This window comes from Melanerpes formicivorus, unplaced genomic scaffold (genome assembly GCF_026170545.1).
Source record: "Melanerpes formicivorus ecotype bairdi unplaced genomic scaffold, bMelFor1.0.p_v2 SCAF_18, whole genome shotgun sequence".
In the NCBI taxonomy this organism is placed as follows: Eukaryota; Metazoa; Chordata; class Aves; order Piciformes; family Picidae; genus Melanerpes; species Melanerpes formicivorus.
In genome coordinates, this window is record NW_027142370.1 from 10,914,366 (window position 1) to 10,937,417 (window position 23,052).

Consider the following 23,052-nt stretch of genomic DNA (forward strand, 5'->3'; position numbering starts at 1 on the left):
AGCTGACAGACCTCATCAGCACTGACTTCTTTGTTTTGCTGGTACTGCTCAGCTGGTTGTTGGGCCAAGGGATTTAGAAGCAAAGCAAGAAGGTTGTGCACAGCAGCCTGTTTGTAACTCTGCTAATATGCATATGAATTGTCCTCGCTGGGCTTGAGTGCCAGAGCTCTACCAAGCGGCACAGCCTCACACAGCTTGCAGTTCAAAAGCACCGTGCAGGAGCCTCCAGAAGTCATCCTGTTTTCACAGAACAGAGGTTCCAGCTCTCATCATTTTCGTGGCCCTCTGGACTCTCTCCATCAGGTCCATATTCTTCTTGTGTTGAGGGCCCCAGAGCTGGACACAGTACTCCAGGTGAGGTCTTACCTCTCAACCTGCTCTCAACCTGCTGGCCACGCCGCTTTTGATACAGCTCAGGATCTGACTGATCTTACAGGCTGCAAATGCACATTGCTGGCACACATCCACCTTTTCACCCACCAGTACCTCCTTCTCTGCAGGGCTGCAGCCTGTATTGATAATGGGGATTGTCCCAATTCAGGTGCAGGACCTTTCACTTGGCCTTGTTGAACCTCATGAGGCTGATGTGGAACCACCTCTCCAGCTTGTCCAGGTCCCTCTGGCATATTGCATGAATGGTGCAGTCAATAAACAAGTGATATCCTTCAACTCTATCTAGCAAGCCAACAACTGTGGACTCTGCCCAGATGTACCCCAATACAGATATTCTGACAGAAACAGACAAATGTCCCAGACCACAGAATCCTAGAATGGGTTGGGTAGGAAGAGACCTTCAAGATCATTTAGTTCTGACCTTCTGCCATGGAGATGGACACCCCTGCTTCGACCAGCTTACTCAACCTGCCTTGGAACCCTGCCAGGCTTGGAGCCCCCCCAGCAGAGTCTTGCTGTTTTGGCATACACTTGAGTCACAACAGATTGCAGAATCCTCCTTCTACAGACTAAATAATAGAGCCTGAAACTTCAGCACCAATTTTTATCAATGGCTAGGAACCACAGAAAGAAGTACCCCAAAACACCAATATTTAAGCCACAGTACCACAGTGACACACCTTAAAAAGAAAACTGACTGCTGGCCAGGGAAGGAATCTATCATTAAACTTAGTTTTCAAATGATTAGCTGTATTTAAAGCTGCTCCTTAGTGGCTCATCATAACCTTAACCTCAAGGGAGTGGCTTTTATCTAGGCAGGCAAACACTTAAACACAGAATTGCCAGTATTTCATCCTCCCTTGCCCTGTCTCACACCACAAACTCCAACAAGGCTTGAAAACAACTACTTGTAGCTGCCTTATTCTCCTGTTACCTCACTGTACTATGAGGGTGGTGGCACACTGTGATAGTTTCAGGCTGTGACATACACTGCAACAGGTTGCCCAGGGCAGTGGTGGAAGCTCCATCCCTGGAGACATTCAAGGTCAGGCTTGAAAGGGGCTCTGAAGCAACCCAATCTAGTTAAACATGTCACTGCTCACTGCAGTGGGGCTGGACTAGGTAACTTTTAAAGGCCCCTTTCAACCCAAATCATTCTGTGATAGCTATTTTTCCTCATCATCCCCAAACCACCACTTTCCCTGTCATTTTCTGGCTTGTGTCTTTGAGAGAAGTTAGGTTCCTGCTTGGCTTTAAGCACATCACCCCATTCCGTATCAGGGGAAATAACCTTCACTCAGGTTCCCACTCAAGTTAATGGCTCTCCCAGGATCTTGCCCAAGAACTGTAATGCCTCTTGAAAGCTGACAGACAAATTTTCTGCAGTTTAGTTTGGAAAATGACTGATTTTACTGCTTCCAACGCTGAATAGGGATAAAATCCTAGCAAGGTATTTTAGTAGCTGCCTATTGAAAAATCCAGTAAGTTAGGGTTATGTTAAAAACTGTTTGAGAAAGAGCATTCTTGAAAAGAAACCATTAAAAAGTGGGGGGGGAGAAATGGATGGTGTGTTTCCTGGAGCTAATAGAAAGAATGGATCAATTGCTGCTTCCCCACTGTAGACAGAAACATCTCATTCCCACTTGAGTCAGTAGGATTGTTCCACAGTCATACTGATTTAAGAAACAAATTCTGCATACCCTTGAGGGCCTGCACAAACCCACAGCTTCTCTGAAACTTTCTGAAATACACAGAACACTGAATTGCTTGGAGAAGAGGAGGCTCGGGGGAGACCCTATCACTCTCTACAACTACCTGAAAGGAAGGTTGTAGACAGGTGGGGGTTCGTCTCATCTCCCAGGCAACCAGCACCAACAAGAGGACACAGTCTCAAGCTGTGGCAGGGGAGGTTTAGGCTCAAGGTGAGGAGAAAGTTCTTCACAGAGAGAGTTGTTGGCCGTTAGAATGTGCTGCCCAGGGAGGTGGTGGAGTCACCGTCCCTGGAGATGTTCGAGAGGGGACTGGACGTGGCACTTGGTGCCATGGTTTAGTAGTCATGAGGTGTTGGGTGACAGGTTGGACTTGATCATCACTGAGGTCTTTTCCAACCTTACTGATTCTATGATTCTATTTTATACCTATAAAGGTCATCTAGTCCAACTCTCCTGCATTCAGCAGGGACATCAACTAGAGAAGGTTGCTCAGAGCCCTATCAAGCTTTACCTTGAATGCCTCCAGGGATGTGGCCTCTACCACCTCCACGGGCAACCTGTTCCAGTGTTCCACCACCCTCAGAGTGAAGACCTTCTTCCTTATGTTTGCTCAGAAAGTTCACTGCTGATGGGCAACTCGAGTCTGGGCACTGCTTAGTGAACATTTTGCAGAATCTCTTCTCACCTAGGCTAAACATTTAAACTTCTTGACCTTCCAGGAAGGAATCTTCTACACAGATTGGGTACAAATGAAGTAAACAACCTTTCCTTAGGACAAAAAACAGATCTGACACTCTGTACCTTTGCTGTTTCCCCCCCACCCTCTCTCCAATTTTTGGTCTAGAAATCTCAGGCAAGGTTTTAAAATGTTTCTCAGATGACTGTGTGAGCACAGTCAGTAATCAAAGCATGCAATCATAGCTCTCATTTAAGACTGAAGATCTTTGACCCAGATGCATTTCAACAAATTACACTCTTAACCAAGACTTGCACTTTTCTCCATTCAACCTGAAGCAACAAAGCTCCTAATTCAGGTATATCAGTTTGGTGCCTAAAATTAGGTGGGATGAATACAGCTTAAGAAATTACCCAGTACTAGCTGATGATGGAAAGATTCTAAGGCAGTAAATCACAAGCTGATTTGAGGTCCTTAGGTCTCCAATGGTTTCTACAGGCCCAACAGCTTTTTCCTTCCAATCAAAACCAAAAGAGCAAACAATGACCCAGGGGTATTTCTCAAGCTAAAACCTGAAGAAATGTTGTATGGGAAAAATTAGAGGGAGGTCATGGACACGGAAAAATTATTGTTGTATGCCTTAAAGGGAGATCATGAACACAGAATATGGAATCACAGAATCAATAAGGTTGGAAAAGGCCTGAGAGACCATCAAGCCCAACCTGTCACCCAACACCGCACGACCACTAAACCATGGCACTAAGTGCCAAGTGCCACATCCAATCCCCTCTTGAACACTTCCAGGGATGGTGACTCCACCACCTCCCTGGGCAGCACATTCCAATGGCTAACAACTCTCTCTGGGAAGAACTTTCTCTTCACCTCGAGCCTAAACTTCCCCTGGGACAGCTTGAGACTGTGTCCTCTCGTTCTGGTGCTGCTTGCCTGGGAGAAGAGACCAACCCCCACCTGGCTACAACCTCCCTTCAGGTAGTTGTAGAGAGCAATAAGGTCTCCCCTGAGCCTCCTCTTCTGCAGGCTAAACAATCCCAACTCCCTTAGCCTCCCCTCATAGGGCTTGTGCTTGAAGTCTCTCACCAGCCTTGTTGCCCTGTATGCATTAAAACTCCACTCTGAATAGTTGTCTCTCAACTGCCACAGCACTAAAAAACAACCTGCCAGGAAAATAAACCACCACCACCAACAAAAAAACCCCACCAAACCAAAGAGCACCTGCTGTTCACAAAGAAGAATACTCACAAGTGTTGCTGTCACTTGATTGTTAATTCAGTGCAAGTTTTTAACCAAGCATAACCCAAGAGCATTTGTCAGATCTGACTGAAGTGATGTGATTACCTCAGAGCGTATATGCTGGAGAGACTACATGTAGTGACAGAAACACTCTCATAGTCACTGCTGGAGATGGAGCTGAGGGGGGAATCACGTAAGCCATCCTGAGAACTGAAAAAACATATGGAGACAAAATGAACTGCTGAAGCATCAAAGGTGAAAAACAAAGCCAAAAAAAATAATCCCCAAGAAACAGAGCAGTGTGACAACTCATGGCTTGGACAGAAGCTGGCCCTGGTAATTCTGCTCTTCAGGGCATAGAATCAGTAAGGTTGGAAAAGACCTCGAAGATCATCAAGTCCAACCTATCACCCAACACCTCATGACCACTAAACCACGGCACCAAGTGCCACGTCCAATCCCCTCTCAAACACCTCCAGGGACAGTGACTCCACCACGTCCCTGGGCAGCACATTCCAACAGCCAGCATCACTCTCAGTGAAGAACTTTCTCACCTCCAGCCTAAACTTCCCCTGGTGCAGTTTGAGACTGTGCCCTCTTGTTCTGGCATCATACAAACCTAGTCTGGTCTCTTCCCAAAAGGACAATCTGGCAAGGCAGTGGGCACACAGCTGATAAAAACCTTCACTCTACTTTGTTGTTTTGGTTTGGATTTTTGTTTGTTTGATTTTGGTTTGGGGTGGGTTGTTTGTTGGTTTTGTTTGGTTTTCCATGCAGGAAAACAAGGAAACATTCAGGAAAGAACCAAGGATGAAAACATTCAGGGAGCTTACATTTTCATAGGGTACAGAGGGAACAGCCTGCCTGTGCTGCTGAGCGTGGTTTAATGTTGTAACACAGATGTAGCAAAACTGGAAGTTTATAAAGTAACTGCATGTTTTAAGCCAAGACATCTTAAACCATAAACTTCAAGAGCTTCTACAATATCATGACAAGCTTGCTCTAGGTTTCCTCCCTATGGGAAGGAAAAAGGCTGTGGGAAAGCAGAAAGCTGAGTCTTTGGTGGAGATAAAGGTAACACACCTAGCCCTGAGTTTGCTCAGAGTATGTAACTACCACCTATGTACCTCAAATTTTGTGCTTTAAACCAAGAGAAGAGAAGGAAGAAACAGTCCCATAGCAAACCACTGATACTCCACCAAAGTACTAGCCATGAAGTAAAAGAGACAAATCATTTAAGTGAGTGGTACAATTGAAATAAATGGTACAAAGCTTGTCTCTGGCATCCCTGGGCTAAGGCAAAGCCTTTAAAGAACACATCAGTTTACACCTTAAAATCATAGAATGGTTTGGGTTGGAAGGGACCTCCAACGGTCATCCAGGCCAACGCCCCTGCAGTCAGCAGGAGCATCCTCCACTAAATCAGAGCCTTGTCAAGCCTGTCCTTGAAAATAATAATAATAATAAACAGGTTGGAAGAGACCTTCAAGATCATCGTGTCCAACCCATCAACCAATCCAACCCACCCAAACAACTAACCCATGGCACCAAGCACCCCATCAAGTTTCCTCCTGAACACCTCCAATGATGGTGACTCCACCACCTCCCTGGGCAGCCCATTCCAATGGGCAATCACTCTCTCTGTATAGAACTTCTTCCTAACATCCAACCTAAACCTCCCCTGGTGCAGCCTGAGACTGTGTCCTCTTGTTCTGGTACTGGCTGCCTGAAGAAGAGACCAACCTCTGCCTGTCTACAACCTCCCTTCAGGTAGTTGTAGAAAGCAATAAGGTCACCCCTGAGTCTCCTCCTCTCCAGGCTAAGCAGTCCCAGCTCCCTCAGCCTCTCCTCACAGGGCTGTGTTCCAAACTGGGGGGCCCAGAACGGATGTGGCCTGAACTACCTCCCTGGACAACCTGTCACAGAGTGCCACCACCCTCATGGTGCAGAACTTGTTCCACTTCTTCCACCCCTATTACCAAAATAAAACTACCAAACTGCAAAAAAAGTTTCCTCAGCACTAAAGAACTACCCTGGAGGGATCCCTTTTTTTGTTCAGTAATAATTTACTGCTCAGCTACTGGAAATGTCATAAGCTGGGGGGAAAAAAAATGAAACAAAAAAATTCATACTAGATAAGAAAATATGTGATCTTGAGTAGAGGTATCAAAGCTGCATTGTCTCCAGGCAGTGCAGAAGGATCATTCAAGTCTGCTGAACTCAAATGCTCAGTCAACATAAACCTTTGAACAATGCAGAGGGAAGCCTAAGAAGTATCTTTAGTTAAAAGAGACGCAATTATGTAGGTCAGGATGATTTGACCTTACTTCTCCACATTTACTAGCAGATTTTTTTGTACGCTCTTTAGATTTGTAGGTGTATGCAGGGTACATCTTACAACCACCTACATACCAAATTCTTTTCTTCTCACAGATTCAGCGTTGTAGCTATTTTTTTTTGCAGCTAGGAGCCTGGAAGAACGCTTAAGGGGAATTCTTCAAAGCGGTGGATGGAAGGTACACGCTCCAGTCCCACCAAGAAATAATAGGATTTGTTTGCATACCTCCCACTAATCGCTTGGAAAACGTACCCCTTCATGCTCCTCATTTCTGATTGCCAATTTGGAGATAAATCCCCAGTGCACTGTGCTGCAGTTGAAAGGAGAGCTGTCACAACTGGAAAATAATTTTATCAGACTTGAACAAAAATCTATTTAACTTGCATTCGTTTTATGTAATTTCCCTTGCTAATTCTGCTCATTATGAAGAGATATATGCATTTAAACAAAGGATCACTCTTTTTATAGCTCATCACCTTTACCCAGCCAATCTTCCAATATGGTCATGCTACTAAAATGTACTTTTAGTATCTGCTTTATGGCAGCTCAATGATATTAAAAAACCCATTAGCCTGTGATTTCACAGCATGATTGAGCAAGGAGAAGCTGTCTTGCAAGGATGAAGTGTATTGTTCACAATAAAGCAAGCTCTCAACAGCAGAACCAGGGAACAAGGACAACTAGCAAACTCAATACTTTATTCCCTCTCACCTCCTCACTGTCACGGTGTCCAGATTTTTCCAGTGTCAGTTCTGCCAACTCACTTGGGTAGTAACACGTTTTCTGGAAGGCATCAGGTTTGCTTCCTTCAGTGCTTTCTGGGTACATCTGCCTTATATACTCAAACCCCTAGAATGGCTCAGGTTGGAAGGGACCTCAGAGATCATCCACTTTAACCTCCCTGCCATGGTCAGGGGCACCTCTCAACTAGATTTGGCTGCTCAAGGCCTCACCCAACCTGGCCTTGAACACCTCCCAAGGAGGAAGCATCCACAACCTCCCTAGGCAGCCTATTCCAGAGTGTCAACACCCTCTTACTGAAGGACTTCTTCCTCAGATCCAGTCCAACCCTACTCTCCCTCAGCTTCAAACCATTCCCCCTTGTCCTGCCTCTAGACAGCCTTATGAAAAGTCCCTCTGCAGCTTTTCTGTAGGATCCCTCCAGGTACTGGAAGGCAGCTCCAAGGTCCCCCCAGAGTCTTTTCTTCTCAGCTGAACAACCCCAGCTTCCTCAGCCTACGCTCACAGCAGAGTCCAGTCACAGTATCTCAGTAACCAATAGTACATGAAAAAAATTATGAAGCTATTTAAGATCTTAAATTTAGTTTTCTTAGGTTGTGGTTTTCTAGAGTTTTTGTTTGTCTGATTTTAAAGAATTTGAGTTTCCCAGTGTTAGCTCATTGGATTGTGCCTAAGAACCACAGTTCTCCGTTTTGGGGTTATTTAAACACTCCAGGCCCAAACACAAACCAAACCAACCAACACATGAAGTATTACTTCTCTGTTAAGAACAGGTATTATTCATTGTTAACACTGTCCCAAGTCAGGAACTCACTTTCTATCCTGAACCAATTTGACAGAGTGGACAATCCAACTCAGAAGGCAAAACAATAAAGGCAGCATAAAGTGCTAGGTCTTGATGGCAAGTAAACCTCTGACCATAAAGGCACACAGCCAGCTGACATTATCAACAATCTCAATGCTGTCTTTATTTTCATCTTCTCAGATGTTCTCTGGCCAGTGTACAAACTTTACTTCCTCTCTCTTCCACTGATCTCACCTCTCAATATCAGCATAACTCGTTCTCATCAGCTCCACTATCTCACCCCATTTTAAGCCTTAAGACCATTTAACATTCTCCACTGCTCTGTACACACCTTCATTTTGCTCTAGTCCCTCTCTCCCTTGGTGTACAAAGCTGGCCATGCTGAGCCATCCCTGGTTTCGGGATCAGATATCCATCTGGTCAGTCAGCACTTGGCAAGGGAAACCGCTTGGACACGCTTGACACAGACCATGCTCAGGGAGGTTGGTTTGTTGTCACAAAGGATGTGTAGCTCAGATAATTACAACGAGTAAATATTGTTTTCCTCACTCCTGTGCACCGACACAGATTGAATTCCAGCACCAGAAACCATATTTATTATTTACAATGTTTATTTCTGGTGCATATTCAGGCTGCAACTCTTCAGGTAAGAGGATCCTGCGTTTATTTAGTACCAAGAAATGAGACTCCAATAATGATAACTCTGGTTTGAACCTTCTCAGTATTCTAAACAGCTCTTAAAAGAAAACCCAAAACACACACACACACAAAAAAAAAACCCAAACAAACAAAAATCCCAAAACAACAACAAAACACAACAGACAAAATAAAGACAGACTCCTGACATGCTCACTGCTTTCCCTCTCTGTACACACAGACACGGGACACCTCTTTGTAGAATTTTCTTCTCATTAGTGTCTGCCTGCAGCTTTGCTCAGATTTTCTATGATGCTCACAGATCCCGAGGTGAATTGACCTGCTTTTCCCAGCTCATGATTCCTGTTACCAGCTGATGGTAGCTCAGCACACACATTCATTAGCAGGATGCTAAGAGGAGAAGGTCGGTGCATACATTCTGTAGCTAATAGCAGCTGACCCTTCCTTCCCACGCCAGCTCACGGGTGACATCAGCTTCACCACATTTCATGCTCACTTGGAATTAATGCTGTGTTAGTTTGGGATTCATGGGACTGCTTGAACTGGGTAAGGGGCCAGAAGTTTGTTTCATTTGTGAAGTCTTAATTACTGCGCTTTCCTTCGAAGTTACATTCTAGCAGAGGAGGAACCCAGCAGCCAAACCCATAAAAACCAGAATTCATCAGCACTTCTGAAATAAACACAGATTCTGAAGAGCAGCAAAGTGACACGGGGTGATGTGGCTGCCTCCTCCCATGGAATACTGTCAGGCTGAACTAATGAACCCTTTATTTAAAGCTGTTGGCCATATGGTTGGTAATTATTCTGAGGTAAAAAAACAACTGAAAGCCACCTTTATCATGGTTTGTATGCTGTTTTCTACTGGAATGTGTTTGTAGCCTCTCGTAGTTAATTAAACCTCTCTTGGTTTAGGGGATGTTCTCTTCCTGAAAGCTATTACTTGAGTTACAGTTACATTCCACATTACATCAGCTAATTGGCACAGATCTCCATTTCACTGCATGAGAGCTGACTTGAAAGCCTCATGTCAGCTACACCAAAATCCCCTCAAGTAAGTGGCATTTAAACCTGGTTTGTGTACTATAACATTGTAGGCATCTGTGTATTGCCCAGAGAAGCTGAGGAGGCTCCAAGCCCAGCAGTATGCAAAGCCAGGCTGGATGAGGCCTTGAGCAACCTGGTCTAGCAGAAGGTGTCCCTGCCCATGGCAAAAGGTTAGAACTGAATGATCTTGAAGATCCCTTCCAAACCAACCCATTCCAAGATCCTGTGTTTGAGAGTTAACACAGTTCACTCCTGCTGCATTTGATAAGCAGTCCACAAAATCAGTGTTCAACTTACAAGGTCAAATTAAAAGTGATTTTTAATTAAAAGTCACTTTTAATTTGAGGCATATTGTTAGAAAGAAGGGATTGAAAAAATTCATTTATTCTGAATCTGAATTCATCCAGTTGCACAAAGAAAAGACACAGAAGACAAGGGGAACAGAGGAATTTCAATCAGCTGCCAGTTAAAGGATTGCTTGTGGGACATTCTGCAGCTGAAAAGCTGGTACTTTGTTCCCAATCAACTATTTCCTTCTTACTGATGAGAAGTTTTCTTATTCCTGAATAACTAGATACAAGACTAATCAGCACAAGCAGACATGGCTTTGTTTATGTGAACATGCACAGCTGTCCATTAATTTTCACAGAAAAGGCAACTTTGTCATGGAAAGACACAATTTCCTTAAGTCCTACTGGGATGGGGAATATTCTAAGGAAAGAATGAATTGAACACATTTAATCAAATTTATTTGCATCATGGTATCAATGAATCCATTTGAAATAAAGGGGCACTGGAATCAAATGTCCAGAGAAGGGCAACAAGGCTGGGGAGAGGTCTTGAGCACAAGCCCTATGATCTCCTCATAGGGAGGAGGGAGCTGGGATTGTTTAGCCTGCAGAAGAGGAGGCTCGGGGGAGACCTTATTGCTTTCTACAACTACCTGAAGGGAGGTTGTAGCCAGGTGGGGGGTGGTCTCTTCTCCCAGGCAACCAGCACCAGAACAAGAGGACACAGTCTCAAGCTGCACCAGGGGAGGTTTAGGCTGGAGGTGAGGAGAAAGGTCTTCCCAGAGAGAGTTGTTAGCCATTGGAATGTGCTGCCCAGGGAGGTGGTGGAGTCACCGTCCCTGGAGGGGTTCAAGAGGGGATTGGACGTGGCACTTGGTGCCATGGTCTAGTCATGCTTCTTTCCATGCATTTGATGAAGGTAAAATGACTGAGCTCCAAGCTGCTGTACTGAAAAAGTGCATACATGTCACATGTTGCTAAGGAGTGAAGAGAATCAAACACAGGCAGAAGAATCAAAATTAGAAACCAACTGGATAAACCAGGTGTTCATCTTTTGACACAGTCATTGCTACAAACTGAAGCAGTAGAACTGTAAATCTCTCAGATTGCTGTCCATTGTAATCTACAAAGACATTTAGAGACAGAAATATATTGCAATCTCTACAATTTGAGACTGCTGGATGGGAGCATTATGAAATGGGACAACTTGAATACCAAGCTGGAGAAGAATAAATTATTCATCCTGCAACACAGATCAGCAAACAGCAAAACATGCTTTTCCAAGGATGCCTCATCCCTCCTCCTTCTACTGCACAAGCATATGGCCAAAAAGAGTCTATTTTTCAAGCCTCCACAAATAAATGTGAGCAGCACCAGCATTTAACAGCTGAAGGACACAGCCAGAGCTTGCACTGACTATGAGAAGTTCTTCCTCCCAGTTTCAGCTCCTTTGGCAAATACTCAGGTGTGCTGTGAAAAGCTTCATCAAAAGTACCCTCTCCAAACAGATCCAGGGAAATGGTCAAAAGACCCCAATGTATAAATTTAAGCTAGACATGCTGGACCAGAAAGGAAGCTTGTAAATCCTTTTTAGGTCAGAACTGGTTTAAGGTCAGCATATAGATAAACACACAACAGAACCATGTATTTAAGACTAAAGCATGGAGACACCAGCAACGCATGACAGTATGAAAGGAGCTGCCAAGCCTCATAAAACACACACAGAAAGATCTATTTCATGAGGGCACTTCGACTCTGGAACACACAGAAAGCCAAGTATTTCCAAAACACCAACATAAAGATGATCTTCACACACAGCAGTTTTCTCTCCCCTTGGAAAAAGCAGGCAGCATACCATGGCACAATGAGCATTTGGGGAACCTATACAGGTTGCTTCCAGCTGAAGGTGAAGGAACTCTCCACAGAATCATTGAAGAGTCTCAGCTGGAACGGACTGAGTCCAACCATTCACCCAGCACCACCATGGCCCTTAAACCACGTCCTGAGGTTGCCATCTGTGTCTACATGGCTTTTTGAGCACCTGCATGGTGCCTGACCACTCCTACAGCAAAGCAATTTTTCCTAATAGCCAACCCACCCTCCCCCCCAGCAAAATTTCAGCCCATGTCCTCTCTCATACAGACCTAAAGCTTGGTTTTGCTGTTAACTTACATGCCTTCATTCCCTCTCCCTCCCCCACAGCCCCCAAAACACCAAATGCTGCTTTGTCATGGTTTTATCATCATCTGTGCTATTCTTACTTCATGCCTTCAACAGTTGATTTTGCTACATGTCAGCCTTTACTTCTCACATTGTCCCTTCAGCAGATGAGCTGCTGAGCACATCCCTGCCAGGGCAGAGTCCTATTTGCATCTCATTAATGCTGCTGCCCAAGTCTTGGTGCCTGTGGTGCTTTAAGTCTGAGATACTTAGGAGTAAATAAAGGAGAAAGATGCAAAACCCAAAAGTACTAAAGACATGCCAATGCCCAAATCATAACTAGAAGACTATTTAATATTGATTTTTAACTCCACAGAATATTGAGGCCAGACAGAGGAGCCTGAAAGACCAAGTTACTGCAGATTTAAGGATTAATTTCAGGAAACCTGACTGCATCACCAAAATTACACCTTTCATGTCACACTGCACACTATAAAGCTGATTTACTAGAAGAAATAGTTTGTAGCATAACACACACATTTGACAGCTGCTTGATTCAGACAAGAGAAAGGATATTTTCAGCTCCCAGTTGGTGACTTACAGTAACTAGAAAGTAAATACATTTATCAGTGTGATGAATGCACAGATCCTGCAGCTATTCTGTGTATATTGCATTGCTTACTGTTCTAGCTAATGGGTCCATCATTCTGAAAATAATCTGTCTCCAACATTTCCCCTCTGGTGATGCTGGCACTCGCAAGCACCTAGCAGGGAGCAGTCACAGCAGCCTAATGTGATCTTCAGTTTAAAAATACCACTGGAAAGCGGCGATTAGTCACCACCCAGGCAGCATGAGTAAGAAAAGGTCCACAAAGTTCTGGTGTGGAACTGAATTATCTCTTACCAATAACATGACTAGTGAATCAGAAGCAAGGGCCAAATCTATGCATAGATATATACAGGAGAAAACTAAGGAGCTACACATTGGGGGGGACTTTGCACAAAGGCATGGAGGGACAGGATGAGAGGTGATGACTTCTAACTGGAAAAGCTCCATTTAGATGAGACATGAGGAAGAAATTGCTCCCCATGAGGATTGTGAGGCACTGGAACAGGTTACCCAGAGAAGCTAGGGAGGGTCCCAGCCTAGCAGTGTTCAAAGGTAGGTCGGATGGGGCCTTCAGCATGCTGGTCTGTAGGAGGTGTCCCTGCTCACAGCAAGGGGCTTGGAACTAGATGATCTTGAAGGTCCCTCCCAACCCAACCATTCTAGGATTCTATGTTATCTAATTTTTTCATCCTAGTCCTCAGACCTTCAGCATGTCTGTCTCTCACAGAATATACTGAAGGATTTGATATTAGAATGTTTCCCAATAAAGCAGCAACTGTCTAGTAATAAAACACCTCCACACCCCTATTTCTCTACTTCTGCAATGATAGAATACTTGCCAATTAATAGCAGATGCACGCTAGTCTCAATTAATAGAGAGAATGAAGATGTAGTCAGCAAATTAACTGTGGAAGAGGCTATGGTGAAGACAGACAAAACCCACTAACTTGTTAACAAAACAAATATTCACCTGAGAGTTTGAGGAGAACTCAAACATCAATCAGATGAATTAGTAACTTCTCATAGAAAACTTTCTTCATACCTGGAGTTTAAAGGTGGCAATCTTACTTTTAAAGAGGACTCCAAGGGGATTCAAGCAACTCTGGTTATGCAAGCCTAATGCTCACATCAAGCAACTTCATGTATCAAAATATATCCAAAAGCTAAAACAAGTAGTCAGTATTGAGAAGTTTCACTTGGGGAAAAGCAGCATGGATTCTGCAGAGGGAACCTCTTGGGGACTCCCTAAAGGGGTCAGGAAGCTTGTGAAGAATGGAGATTCAGCTGGCAGCCTCCTGATTTCCAAAGAGGTTCTGCCAAAATACCTCAACTAAAGGCTTTTAAGAAAACTAAGGAGATAGAGCATTAAGAGGCAGGGCCCAAAATTCTTAGATAAGTCTTAACCCTGAACAGGGAGGAGTTTCTGGGAGGACCTGTTACACAATCACTTCTCAGAAGAGCAAGATGTTACCACTGAAGTTCTTGAGGACCCTGAGGGTTTTGCTTTCACCTACAAGCTGTAAATATGGGAGAAACCCATGAGGTCTACATGGTTGCTACCAGCAAAATTATTCAGGGTGGTCATAAGAAGAGCAGTTTGAAGAGCTGCACAGGATCTTCAAGTAACAGGTAATAAAATGGCAAGAGGAGATTAAACTGGTAAACATAGGGAGAACAATTGCAGCATCTGATAGAAAGTAACAGCCTCTGAGCTCAGAAGCAGCATCTTTTCGAAGTTTCAGAAGTATATCAGCTCACCAATTGGCAAAAAAGCCCAAAGTCAAATGCTAGAAGCAACTGGAAAACCAGCAGAAAATGACTACTCCTGCAAAACCATGGTGTGCTCATGTCTTGAGTAAGCATAGTCATGATTCCCTCATCACTAAGAGAAATAGTGTAACTGGAAAAAGGGTTAGAAAAAGACAAAAGGAATGGTCAAAGCTATGGACAACTTCTGATCAAGTAAGTTGTGACTTGTCCAACCTGAAGTAGTAATGACATAGCTGAAGTGCAAACTCAAGTCTACAAAATCCAAACCAGCGCGGAGAAGCCAGGCAGGAACTGGGAGCTGTTCAGGGATGATGTTAAAAGCCAGGCCCAGAGCAAACAAGAGGACACAGAGGAACATGGACCTACAAAACTAACTGTAAAAGGACAAATCTCACAGAAGGTTATTCACACAGTAGTAACAGAGGCTGGACAACTACATGGAGAAGGGGTTATAAAATCCACAAACCATGGGAGGCTGAAAAGATGACGACAGCTACGATTTTACTGCATTTTCCACACTTGTTCTCACAAACTTCACTAAATATCCCTACAGAGGCAAAAAACCTGGTCAACATATTGTCTGAGTTTTGTACATGATGTATGATTTGCCAGGCCACTAATTAAACATTCAATAATTACTGTCAAATAATATTCCACTTGAAGCACTGCTAAAGCCTGAAACGTCAAAGGGATTTGGGAAGGACTTGTTAAAAGGAAGTTCATTCAAAAACCCTGTTGTAAGGCCTTGAATGGGATCATACCTGCAAGCTTCCAACTGCAAACCTCAGAATAAGGAAGATGAAATGAACCTTCTCAAAGCTGACTTTTGTGCATGCTTAGCTGTGTTTAGCTTGTAAAAGGAATTAACTCTGACTCTATTCCACTACAAGTAAAATATTTCCTAATTCGATTGCTATGCTGTCAAGCAAAGGTCTATTTCTGTAGCCCTTTTATTATGGTAAAGCTTCATGGTTCAAGCAACCCCCACTGGGTTATCCTGAACTTGACACAACCACAAAGAGAGTGATCAGGCATCACGCACAGCTCCACAGTACTGACACAGTAAAGCTCCAGAGTACTGACACAGTAAGGCACAAAGCAAGAAAGCCATCACAGAAATTCAGACAACAATACATTCTGTTTAATTTCCACCCCCCTCTGCTTTATGATGGTCATATCTCAGGGAAACTGAGGACATCACTCACTACAAAACAGGTTATCCTTCAAACAGTGAGACAAAACGACCTCTAGTTTCCTACTGATGTGCGTTGGGTCCCTAGCACGTAAAAGCTGAGCTGATGCCTGGCATTTTCTTTAACAACTATCATTATGGCCTCTCCCTGTTACCTAGTTCCTTATTGCCATTAAATATGCAGAACCTTAATCCATGACCTCTGTTCTGCCACCAGCTGTGGCTGAAATGCTTCAACAGGTTTAAAAGCTGCTTCTGCACTCTTAGGCTCCTTGAAGCACATTCAAAACTCCACTTGAGCCCACAGGCAACATGATCAGATCAGCCCTGTTCTCCCAAACACAGCTCAAGTAAAATGCTTTTAGAACCCAGGTTAATCCCAGCTACTGATGCAGAACTTAACTTTTTATTATCTGCCAGACACACTTTTCCTGCAAAACACCAAAGTCCAACAGAGGTAATGACCCAGGTAATGTTTAGCAGCAAGGCACTCCATGTTACATTAAACAGCTAAGATCAGGGCAGTTGATTGCAATGACATCAAGACATTGTATGTTTAAAATCCAGGTGCTCTCCAAATGTCTTCCAAAGCTACTTGCAGTAAAAAAGTAGATGATGAAAATTCTTAATCCTGCAACACCCCATTTTCTTGCAAATCAACATTCATTATACACCAGTTAATAAAGCACAAGGAAAGAGGAGTTTGTTTACATGCACACAACCAAAACATGAAGCTGCTCATACCTTGAACTAGATCTTGACTTGACATCTTCCTTCGCTGTCCTTTCACTACTGGTCTCTTCATTGCTGTCCACTTTGTTTTCACAGAGTTGTTTTCTCTTTTCCCACCTCCTCTGCTGATTTGAGATTCCCTCTGCTTCTCCTTGTGAGTCATTTTCTGCTCCTACCTGTGAACCTGAGGAATGTGCCAGGCACTTAGAGGAGATTGGCAGTTTTTGCTCTTCTGTGCCAAAGTCTCTTTCTGCTAGCAAAGCAGAACTTTCAGGCTGTAATGTTTCCTGTGCAGGGACTGAATTGTCCACATTATCTACATGGTCCATTTCCTTAGACTTTACTAACGTGTATGAAGCGTTTACAACACCTCCAGCAGAATGCTTAGTCTTTAAACCCTCAACATTGTCCTCCCTGCTGTCTTCACAGCTGCCACAACACACACAGGAATTAATTAGACAGTTTGTGGCAGCCATACTGAGTTTATGGGATTCATCCTCCTCCTCGTTTGCTAACAGATTAGCAGATCCAGGAACACAACTAATAGCTGCTTCTGGAGTTGTTACTGGGGACTCTGAGCTAGAGGGAGATTTGGGATTGAATATTACAGTGGCAGATATTTTCATCCCCCCTGTCCTGTGAGCTATCACTTCTGCCATTTCTGCATCATCAGCATAGGCATCCCAGCCATTGAGGTATAACTGTGAGTCTGGACCTTCTAAACAGCTGCAGGAATTCTGAACTGCAATGCCAGACATCTGCTTGCTGTCTTCAACATTGTTATTATTGCTTAGGTCACTTTCAGCATCTTTTAAAAGCAAAGACTCCTCTGTCTGATGGCCGTTCTCGTACAGCAAAGCATCTCTGTATTGCAGGTTCTGTTTCGAATCATGGCAAGGGTTATTCACCCAAGCAAAAGTGTCACTTACTGAATCCAACCCAGCAAGAGCTTCTCCTGCTCCATCTAGGTCATCCATAAAAAAAACTCTATCCTCTTCATCAGTTAAACTGTCAAGATGGTGTCTTGTTGGTGAAGCTTCTGTGCTAGAGCTATTTCTTAGGCTGGGTCTGTGTGCTGGAGACTGGCAGATGCTTGGAGGGGAAAGCAGAGAAGACATTTCATCTCCAACTCTGTGTACCATCCTGTTCAGCTGTTCCAGCTCCTGTTCGTCATACTGCATGGAACAAGCCAGCTCAGCCTCTGTATTTTCAGCTTTAGCTGAAAGCTCCTTAGCAGGCAGAGTGGCCATCATGCCCGGTGCAATGACAGAGGGAACTTCTGGATCCGCTCTGACAGGAAAATCCACATCTTGAGAGATGCAGAGGTTACGTTCCAGTGTGTGCAGTTCATCCTCGGTCAGTGTCTGAAGGAGATCCCTGGAAATGAAGCAGCACACACATCACTTGGCATTGACAAGCAAAGGAGGCACCCTTTTTATAAAGGCTTCTACTGTCAGCACAGAAATCCAGAAGCTGGGGGCACAGAATGCTTCCAGCTTTGCCGCTCCAGGTGCATTTGGCACTCACATTCAGGACACATGTTACTCATGCAAATACAGGGTACCAAGTGATTTACAGCCTTGCAATGAAGCCCCAAAATAAAAGCACACCCAAAACTGACTCTTTCACCCTCCCCCTCTGCTTCTAGCAAAAGCCTTACCCAGAGTTTGAGACATTTTGTCATTCACAAATTTGGCTCTGATTAGCAAACCAATCTGCCATCTTTTATACTACACCCTGAAAATTACTCTGCAAAAGAGCACAGCAGAAGTTTCACACCATTATATTGTCAGATAGAAAGAATTCACTTAAAAAAAGTCATCTCACTTATGCAACACTGATGTCCTGGAAGCCTGCTGTCTGACACAGGGATTGGAAGTTGGCTCTCCTGCCTTAAAAATGTACTTCAGTTGTTAGGGACTTGAGCTTCTGCTTGATAGGAAGCAAGAAGGCCTGAAAACAATCATCTAGGTTTTCTAGAGACATCCATCACCTGTGGTGTCACCAAGTGTCCTCAGTACTGCAGTTTAGGACTGCAAGCACCTAAAACCAAAGCATTATTTGAGGTTGTTGTGTTTAGGACCAATCAGGATTGGTATCTGTCCAGAGAGGGAGACTGCACATCCTCCCTGGGCAGCCTTCCTCAAGGCTCCAGCACCCTCACAGCAACAATTTTCTCCTTAAGTTCAAATGAAACCTCCTGTGTTCCAGCTTGTGTCCACTGCCCCTTGTTCTATCACTGGGCACCACTGAAGAGTCTGGCCCCATCCTCCTGCCCCCTGCCCTTTAGTTATTGATAGCACTGAGAAGATGCCCTCTCAGGCTGCTTTTCTTCTGAACAGCCCCAGGTTTCTCAGCCTCTCTCTCATAGGAGAGATGCTCCACTCCTTCAGCATGCTCATGGCCCTCTTTTGGACTTTATCCAGTAGTTCCCTGATGCCTGGGCACCCAGAGCTGCTCTGCTTCCTTTCTGAAGGCACAGAGAGCCTGACTGCCCAGACCTATCCAGACAGGTTTCACACACTGACTGTCAAGTGCTGGAAATCCAGATTTACTTCATGGTGGCTAGCTTCAGCGTCTGGAGTCATGTACTCTCTGCCATCAACACCATCTCAACACTTCAGAGCAAGTGTGTGCAGTTTTGAGGATAGATATAACTCAGTTCAGAAACAGAGACAAAAATCCATGACATGAGCTTGCAGTCCTTGTGTTCCTTCAGGTGACTCAGGCCCACGCTGCCTTGCTGTATGTAACTGGTAGCATTACACATGGTAGTCCACCAGCCCTCTTATTTCAGCAGAGAAATAATCTTGATTTAAAGTCAAATATGCTCATTTTCCCCCAAATCAAACACCAGAGATTCTGCTGTTAACAAATACAGCTTGTCCTAAAAGAGATTGGAACAATTACCTTCACTTCTCTACATGAAATCCCCTCCACTCACTGGGCTGTTTTAAATACAAGCTTCCTTGTAGAGTGACAAATCTTTGATCACCAGTTATTTTTCTGATAGACTGTACAGTAGATGACACAGGATTTACTGCCAACATTAGGAACCTGGCATGTTTTCAAACCCCTGTGTAGATACTGAGAATAAAATTAATGTCAACCAGTATAGGGAAAGAAATGTTAAACCTCACTGCTGAAACTTTAAAACCACACATCAGGCAGCACTATTAAAGCATAAGGTTTAATTAAGCTGTATCTACTGTGCATGGTTCATTTCCTTCCTGCTGAAGCATCTGTAACTTGTTGTTGGATCCAAGCAAGTGCTGTGCTTGTACGGAAGAAAATTTCTACTTCTGCTTTCATTATTCAGAAGCTGCAGGTAAAGAGCTGCTGCAATCGACCCTGACAGCAGCTGGGAGCTTCCTGCTCATAGAAGCCTTGGAACATTGAATTTAAGGAAGGTGGATGTTGAGGTTCCATCTGCTTTTAGTCTTTTTGGCATGGTATCACAGAAAGGCAATCTAGCCTTAAAAATACAACATCCATTTTTCTTCTAGTGGATATAGCCCCTGGCATAAAAACCAGGCAAGTTCTTAAGATATACTCTGCTTGTTAGGAGCAACAGTAGAAATTTACTCTGCCTATTGCAGAACAAGTAAACATACTTTACTCTACTGACAACATCCAGGGTAGAAACATTACTTCTCCAAAGACCTGAGGCCAGATGTCCATTTAAAGACAAATTTGGCTAACACAGGACAGGGACACAAACCCCCAAATACACTGATGTCACACTTTCTCCAAGCATCCTTCATTAACTTAGCTCCTGGGCTGGCTGGAGTTTGAAACTGTCTGTTGTCAGAGAACAGCATTGTTGTCATTGTCAGTCTGTGCTTCAGCTCAGACTCCAAGTAGAGCATAAACAATTCTTTATGGAGCTGCCACTATGAGGGCACAGGAATGTAACCAGCATCGTCCTGCTCCTGCAGCATTCAGCACACTAAAGTCCCAAGTGCTGCTCCAATCATCAAGCCAGCGCTGATAACAAATAGCACTGCTGCTCCTTGGCTGCACAACTTGTAAACCAATTCAAAGTTTAGCCAGCTTGGTAACACTAACCACTTTTCCCTCAGTCACTCTGCACACTTCAAAAGGATGCCAGTTTCACTACCCACCACTACCCCATTCTCACACACTGAAAACAGGCACAGTGCATTTGATTTCTAGTCAGTGATGCAGAAAGGTTTCAGGGCACTTAAAATACACCACTTGAGCTGCAATCTGCCTGATTCTCCACCACCATACAGGGTCCATACCCTGTCATCAACTGCAAGTGGTCCAAAAAAAAAAGCTCCAGGCAAGCAGTGAGCTCTGAAGGGAGTTGATTTAAGGAGTACTGCAACCCCCCCAAGTGTGCTCACCTCAGAGACAGGCAGGGCTCTGTCACATGTAACAGTGACTTGGAAGACAAATTCCATCACTATGAACATTCTCCCTTTCCTCCTTCCCCCAGCTTTCTATGCTCAGCATGACATAGTATCATTCAGGGTTGGAAGGGACCACAAGGATCATCTAGTTCCAACCCCTCTGCCATGGGCAGGGACACCCCACACTAGATCAGCCTGGCCACAGCCTCATCCAGCCTGGGCTTAAACACCTCCAGGGACAGGGCCTCGACCACCTCCCTGGACAACCCATTCCAGGGTTTCACCACTCTCATGGTGAAGAACCTCCTCCTCACATCCAGCCTGAATCTCCCCACCTCCAGCTTCATTCCATTCCCCCTAGTCCTATCACTACCTGAGATCCTGAGCAGTCCTTCCCCAGCCTTCCTGTAGGCTCCCTTCAGATACTGGAAGGCCACAATAAGGTCACCTGGGAGCCTTCTCTTCTGCAGACTGAACAGCCCCAACTCCTTCAGTCTGTCCTCATAGGAGAGGTGCTCCAGCCCTCTGCTCATCCTCCTGGCCCTTCTCTGGACACGTTCCAGCACTGCCACATCCCTCTTGTAATAGGGGCTCCAGAACTGGACACAGTACTCCAGGTGGGGTCTCACCAGGGCTGAGCAGAGGGGGAGGATCACCTCCCTTGCCCTGCTGGCCACACTTCTGATGCAGCCCAGGATCTGGTTGGCTTTGCGGGCTGCAAGTGCACACTGAGAGCTCAGCTGTCCCACCTGTGTCCCTCCCCAAATCTTGTGTCTACCTCCTGGTGGGTTGGTGTGAGAAGCGGAAAAGCCCTTTTCTCCACAATTGCGTGAGCTGCTCAGCTGCAACTAAAACACCCCTGTGTGACCAACACACTTCTCAGCACAAATTCAAAACACAGCCCCATGCCAGCTACTATGGAGAAAATTAACTCTACTCCAGCCCAAACCAACACACCCACTGAGAACACTTTGTAAACTTTGCTAGACAACTGACATCACATTGATGTTTTTCGTGCTATCTGAGCATTAAGTAGTCTTAAAAGCACTTTTCCCAAGGCAAGAAGCTGAAAGAGTCATTTCATTTTTTGAAGTCTGCACTGAAAATTGCAGTTACTGAACAAACAAGCATGTCACTAACATGTTCCCAAACCAAGCATTAAGTTGAGAGTAACTGAAAATTGCATGGACTAAGCAAGGAACTGGATTCATGGATTTTCATTCTCCATGTTGCAAAAGGTAGAGAGTAAGCAGAATCATAGAATCAACAAGGTTGGAAATTACCTCAAAGATCATCAAGTTCAACCTGTCACCCACCCAACACCTCATGACTACTAAACCATGGCACCAAGTGCCACGTCCAATCCCTTTTTGAACACCTCCAGGGATGGTGACTCTACCACCTCCTGGGCACCAGAAGGTACAGATGAGAAATATATTAGCTTTTAAAGAGTCTTTTGGCTTTAGTCAGCCAGTGGACTGCTGGTGAAAGTTTCTGCTAGCCTTATCTTGGGAAAACAAGGTGCTTAAATGTAAACTTCATAGTATCATTCAGGGTTGGAAGGGACCACAAGGATCATCTAGTTCCAACCCCCCTGCCATGGACAGGGACACCCCACACTAGATCAGGCTGGACAGAGCCTCATCCAGCCTGGGCTTAAACACCTCCAGGGATGGGGCCCCAACCACCTCCCTGGACAACCCATTCCAGGGCTTCACCACTCTCATGGGGAAGAACTTCCTCCTCACCTCCAGCCTGAATCTCCCCACCTCCAGCTTCATTCCATTCCCCCTAGTCCTGTCACTACCTGAGATCCTGAGACTCCTTCACAGACTCTCTAAGTTTCAGTATCACTGCAGGTTTCTCACCCCTTTCAAGTTTTGCTTGTCAACTCATGTTCTTCACACAGTGTTTTATAAAACCAGAATCACTGAAACACTCCAACCCCAAACATGTTGGATTGCCAATTTTAATGCTGAGATTTCAGTGCGAATTCCATTAATGTAGCTAAAAATAAAACTGTATCACTTCAAGACAGGAATACTAGGAAATCTTTAAAGGGGACAAAAGTATGGGGTGTGGATATTCACAAAAGACTTTAGAAAGAGAGTCCTGTCTGAATCACCCTTCAAGAAATTTACGTTGGGCCTCAAGAGATGCCTCACCCCTAATGGGTAAGAGGAGATCAATCTGGATGAACATATCTGTGTGAAAACCACTTGTACATCAAACTACCACAATACACAGGGAAGGCAATAAACAGGTGAAAATTGGTCACAGGAAAGAAAAACTACCAAATAATCTC

General features: G+C 44.5%; 1 protein-coding gene across 4 annotated transcripts in view; it reads right to left on the reverse strand.

Annotated features, from left to right (window-relative positions):
• ZFYVE28 (zinc finger FYVE-type containing 28) overlaps positions 1 to 23,052 on the reverse strand; it is a 135,970-nt gene that overhangs the window by 31,914 nt on the left and 81,004 nt on the right. For 2 of the 4 annotated variants that reach the window (XM_068149599.1, XM_068149598.1), the window contains exon 8: positions 16,384 to 17,748. In XM_068149599.1, the coding sequence (XP_068005700.1) occupies positions 16,384 to 17,748 (1,365 nt within the window). Of the gene's footprint in view, positions 1 to 4,137; positions 4,243 to 16,383; positions 17,749 to 23,052 lie in introns of those variants that run through there. The other 2 variants (XM_068149596.1, XM_068149600.1) reach the window with 2 other exon arrangements.